At 40.4% G+C, this 5,870-nt stretch overlaps 1 protein-coding gene across 1 annotated transcript; it reads left to right on the plus strand.

Annotated features, from left to right (window-relative positions):
• The first annotated feature begins 55 nt into the window (after positions 1-55).
• LOC112085031 lies at positions 56-1,584 on the plus strand. The gene is made up of 2 exons (XM_024153992.1): positions 56-950; positions 1,346-1,584. Exons 1-2 carry the CDS (start codon positions 158-160, stop codon positions 1,351-1,353), a joined length of 801 nt encoding a protein of 266 aa, XP_024009760.1. The 5' UTR covers positions 56-157; the 3' UTR covers positions 1,354-1,584.
• The last annotated feature ends 4,286 nt before the right edge of the window (positions 1,585-5,870 follow it).

Genomic DNA, 5,870 nt, shown 5'->3' on the forward strand with positions numbered 1-5,870 from the left:
AAACAAGGTTCCTGTTTTACCTGTGGTGCTCAAAGGAGCTGATAACTATCTGCTTTGGGCAAGAACTGCCAAAGCTGTGTTGTGTGGAAGAAACCTTTGGTATCATGTTGAAGATCCAAAGGATGTTAAAGGCAAGACCAAAGATGGAGGAAAGGAGATGCCTTTGAAAGATTCTGTGGAATGGTTCCAAGAGGATCAAACGGTGCTTGCTATCCTTCATGGAGCTCTAGATCTGTCGGTGCTTGAGTCCTACTCCTATTGTGAGAGTGCAAAGGAGCTTTGGGAAACCCTGAAGAATGTGTTTGGGAACACATGTAATCTCACAAGGGTATTTGAGGTCAAAAAGGCGATTAACTGTCTTCACCAAGGAGATCTGGACTTCAATACCTTCTTTGGGAAGTTTAGGTCTCTATGGGCAGAGCTGGAGATGCTCAGGCCTGCTACTGTTGATGCTGAGGTTCTAAATGAAAGGAGAGAGCAGGACAAGGTCTTTGCTCTTCTAATGGTGTTGAATCCAGCTTTTAACGATCTCATCAAGCATCTTCTTAGAGCTACAAAACTACCAAGCCTGGAGGAAGTCTGTTCTCAGATCCAGAAGGAACAAGGGTCTTTGGGTCTCTTCGGCAATAAAGGAAGCGACTTGGTGATGGCCAACAAAGGTGAAGCTGCAGTAGCCAACAAAGGAGCCTATGGTGGTGAGGACCGTGAGGTTTGGGTGTGTGAGCATTGTAAAAAGAAGGGTCACCTGAAGAGCAAGTGCTGGATCCTGTATCCACATCTCAAGCAAAGCCGCAGCAAAGACCAGAGAAAGCCAAGGGCGAATGAAGCTCATGCTCAGGAGGAGGCTGGCCCCTCAGACCGTGAGAAGGAAGGGGTTGCTATGAGGGCCTCAGCTGAATATGTGAAGAAATCAGACCTGGATGCTCTCATCAAGGCTCTTAAAGAGTCTGGTAAACCGATTAAAGCCTTTAGCTTTCATGCATTACATGATCATATCTTGACTAATCATACTGCTAATACTGTTGTGGATGATCATTCTTTAGAAATTCATACTGCAAATCATGTCTTGAAAAGTGATAAACCGCTTATTGTTGACTCTGGAGCTAGCCATCATATGATTAGTGATGCTAAATTGATTAGTAACATGAAACCTGCATTAGGAAATGTGATCATTGCAAATGGTGAAAAAGTTAAGATAGAAGGCATTGGTGATCTTAAGCTGTTTGATAAACAATCTAAAGCATTTTACATGCCCTCATTCACATCTAACCTCTTGTCTATTAAGAAAGCAACTACTGATTTAAACTGTTATGCTATATTCAGTCCTAATGAGGTTTTCTTTCAGGATATTAAGTCAAGTAAGCTTCTTGGACAAGGAACTACTAAAGATGGGCTTTATGTTCTTGAAGACACTAAGCCATCTTCTCTATCTAATGCTTTTGTTTTTAGTTCTGTTGTTGAAAATAATGCATTGTGGCATGCTAGATTGGGTCATCCCCATCATAGGTCTTTGAATCTGATGTTACCTGATGTTAAGTTTGATAATAATGCTTGTGAAGCTTGTATCTTGGGTAAACATTGTAGAACTGTCTTTCCTAAATCATCTACTATTTATGAAAATTGCTTTGATTTAGTTCACTCTGATGTATGGACCTCTCCATGTATGTCTAGAGAAAGTCACAAATACTTTGTTACCTTTATTGATGAGAAATCTAAATATACTTGGATCACTTTGTTACCATCTAAAGATAGGGTGCTAGAGGCCTTTATGAATTTTCAAAAATATGTGACTAACCATTATAATGCTAAGATCAAAGTGTTTAGGTCAGATAATGGAGGAGAATACACAAGCCAAGCCTTTAGGCATCACCTTAACCAACACGGAATTGTCCATCAAACAAGCTGTCCTTATACCCCTCAGCAAAATGGAGTTGCTGAGAGGAAGAACAGGCATCTTATGGAGGTGGCCAGGTCCTTGATGTTTCATAGGAATGTTCCTAAGAGGTTTTGGGGAGATGCTGTAGTCACAGCCTGTTATCTTATCAATAGGCTCCCTACAAGGATCCTCCAAGATGCTTCCCCATTTGAGGTATTAAACAAGTCTAAGCCATCGATTGATTACCTAAAAGTATTTGGTTGTGTTTGCTTTGTATTAGTTCCAGGAGAACAAAGGAACAAGCTTGAGGCTAGAAGTACAAAAGGGATGTTCATTGGCTATTCTATTAACCAGAAGGGCTACAAATGTTACATTCCTGAGACTAGGAGGGTTCTAGTGTCCAGAGATGTGAAGTTTATTGAAGATAAGGGCTTCTATGAGGAAAGAAATTGGGAAAATCTAAAGGATCTTCCCCATTCCAACTCAGATAGGGCGGCTACTCTCAGAACCCTACTTGAGACCTTAAGAAACGATGGGAGCACACCAACAGGCTCAGCCCCAGCTGAATCCACTCAAGATCAGGTGGATCCACATCCATTAGAAGAGGAACCTGAGACTGAGACCGAGGCCCCTGGTGAGGAAATGGAAAACGACCAAGTGATCTCACCAACCCAAGAAGAACCTGAGCTAGGCGTGGATCACACTCAAGAGGAATCAGTTCCCACAGAAGAAGAACCGGCGGTTCAAGAGCTTAGAAGAAGCCAAAGGATCAGAAAACCGGCTTCTAATTGGATCAATACTAGAGTCTACTACAATAATCAAGCTATAGCTCATCCAACTCAAGCAGTGTGCTCTCTAGCCCATGTTCCTCAAGAACATCAAGTGTTCATAGGAGTCTTAGATCAAGAAGAGGTTCCAAGGACTTATGATGAAGCAAAGGAGCACAAGGTGTGGCTTGATGCTGTTACTGAAGAAAAACAGGCTATGATTCGGAATCACACTTGGGATGAAGCTGAGTTACCAAGAAAGAAGAAAACTGTGAGCTCTAAGTGGGTATTTACTATCAAATACAAGAGCAATGGGGAGATCGAGAGGTACAAGGCAAGACTGGTGGCTAGAGGTTTCACACAGACCTATGGGGAAGACTATAGAGAGACATTTGCTCCGGTTGCTAAGTACACACAGTGAGAGTTATTCTCTCCCTTGCTACAAACTTAGAGTGGGATTTATGGAAAATGGATGTGAAGAATGCATTTCTTCAAGGAGAATTAGAAGAAGAGGTCTATATGACTCCTCCACCAGGTGTTCAGGTGACTCAGGGCAAGGTTTTGAAGCTGAGAAAGGCAATCTATGGCTTGAAACAGTCCCCAAGGGCTTGGTATCGGAAGCTAAGTGTTACCCTCTTAGATCGCGGGTTCCGAAGATCTGAGACTGATCACACTCTCTTTACACTTCAGAGCCAAGCAGGTATCATAGTTATTCTCATTTATGTGGATGATTTAATCATCTCTGGGAATGACAAGGTTGGAATTCAGGAAACTAAGGACTATTTACATTCTGTTTTTGATATTAAAGACCTTGGTGAACTAAAATACTTCCTTGGGATTGAAGTGTGCCGATCTAAAGAAGGTCTTTTCTTGTCCCAAAGGAAGTATGCTCGAGATATTGTTCATGATGCAGGTCTTAAGGATGCAAAACCGGCTAGAACTCCATTGGAGGATGCATATAAAGCTCACCAACAGGGGGAGAATGAAGCTGAGAGTCTCTTTGATGATCCCAAGCTATACAGAAGAACAGTTGGTAAGCTTATATACCTCACAATAACTAGACCTGACTTGTGTTTTGCTGTGAATCAGGTGAGCCAACATATGCAAGCTCCAAGTATATATCATTGGAACATGGTGAACCGCATTCTGAGATATCTCAAAGGAACCTTGGAGCAAGGGATATGGATGGGGTGCAATGGAAGCTCAGAAATAGTTGGATATTGTGATGCTGATTGGGCTGGTGACAGAACTGATAGAAGATCCACAACCGGCTACTGTACCTTCATAGGAGGAAACTTAGTGACTTGGAAGAGCAAGAAACAGAAGGTTGTGTCTTGTTCAAGTGCAGAAGCCGAGTATAGAGCTATGAGAAGACTTACAACTGAGTTGATGTGGCTGAAGATGCTTCTCTCAGACCTTGGCATAGAGTTCTCAAAGCCGATCACTATGCATTGTGATAACCAGTCTGCAATTCACATTGCATCAAACCAGGTGTTCCATGAAAGGACTAAGCACATTGAGGTGGATTGTCACAAAGTAAGGGAACAGATGGAGCTTGGAGTCATTTTACCGTGTTATACCAGGAGCTCTGATCAGTTGGCTGATATTTTTACCAAGGCAACAAGCTTGAAGACCTTGGAGTTCATCAGTGAGAGATTGGGGCTTATGAGTCTCCAAGGCTCTGAATCCCCTAAGTGAAAGAGCTTACACTCTTTTTCCCTAAGTATGGTTTTGTCCCATTGGGTTTTCCATACTTAGGTTTTTAATGAGGTAAGTCTCCTAACTTCCAATCTAAGCCTTCAGATTCTTTAAGGCTTAGCTTGAGGGGGAGTGTTAATCAAGGGAGATCTATCAAGTCAATCCGTACAATTCATACAAGATCATCTTCTAAACTTGGGTTTACTTCTACAGCAAGCAAGAAGATGTCTTTCCCTCCAAGTCTCTCTTCTTGTGACCGTTTGAAGATAAAGGAAGAAGAGTCTCTCCCCTTATCCTCTTTATGACCGTTGTACATAAGGACAAAAGCTGCTTTTGCTTTCCTCTTTTACTTTTTTTCCTTATTTGGAGAATAGCCTAGGAATCTCTTTAGTATATTCTTTCTGCTTTTACTTTAAATATCTGTATTTGCTTACTAAGAAATGAGAATCATCTCTTTCTCACCATTCTCTCTACTCTTCATCGTGTTCTTCATTCAAACTCTCTTAATCTCTCTTAATCTTATCTTAATCCGCTGTTAATCTTTACATTCTCTCACATGAAACCTGCATTAGGAAATGTGATTATTGCTAATGGTGAAAAGGTTAAGATAGAAGGCATTGGTGATCTTAAGCTGTTTGATAAACAATCTAAAGCATTTTACATGCCCTCATTCACATCTAATCTTTTGTCTATTAAGAAAGCTACTACTGATTGAACTGTTATATATTGACAACGGGGACTTCTGTGAATAGAAATAAGAAGTAGAGACTTCTAAATGCGGAAGGAGATGCATCATTTACATGTTTTCTTATTCCTTTGCATACACCCAATCTCTCCTATGAAATTCTAAAAACTGGCACTCTCGTTAGGAAAAGTCATATTCTGATCCAAAATGGAACTATATTGACAAAGGGGACTTTTGTGAATAGAAATAAGAAGTAGAGACTTCTAAATGCGGAAGGAGATGCATCATTTACATGTTTTCTTATTCCTTTGGATACACCCAATCTCTCCTATGAAAATCTAAAAACTGGCACTCTCTTTAGGAAAAGTCATATTTTGATCCAAAATGGAACTATATTGACAAGGAGGAGTTCTGAGAATAGAAATAGGAAGTAGAGAATCCAAAATGTGGAAGGAGATGCATCATTTACATGTTTTCTTATTCATTTGGATACACCCAATCTCTCCTATGAAAATCTAAAAACTGGCACTCTCTTTAGGAAAAGTCATATTCTGATCCAAAATGGAACTATATTGACAAAGGGGACTTTTGTGAATAGAAATAAGAAGTAGAGACTTCTAAATGCGGAAGGAGATGCATCATTTACATGTTTTCTTATTCCTTTGCATACACCCAATCTCTCCTATGAAAATCTAAAAACTGGCACTCTCTTTAGGAAAAGTCATATACTGATCCAAAATGGAACTATATTGACAAGGGGGGTTCTGAGAATAGAAATAGGAGGTAGAGAATCCTAAATGTGGAAGGAGATGCATCATTTCAATGTTTTCTTATTCATTTAGAT

Source organism: Eutrema salsugineum, unplaced genomic scaffold (assembly GCF_000478725.1).
Source record: "Eutrema salsugineum unplaced genomic scaffold, Eutsalg1_0 scaffold_366, whole genome shotgun sequence".
In the NCBI taxonomy this organism is placed as follows: domain Eukaryota; kingdom Viridiplantae; phylum Streptophyta; class Magnoliopsida; order Brassicales; family Brassicaceae; genus Eutrema; species Eutrema salsugineum.

What these genes read in the sequence shown, in the direction of transcription:
- LOC112085031 (XM_024153992.1), top strand. Translation starts at nt 158, where the DNA reads ATGCCTTTGAAAGATTCTGTGGAATGGTTCCAAGAGGATCAAACGGTG.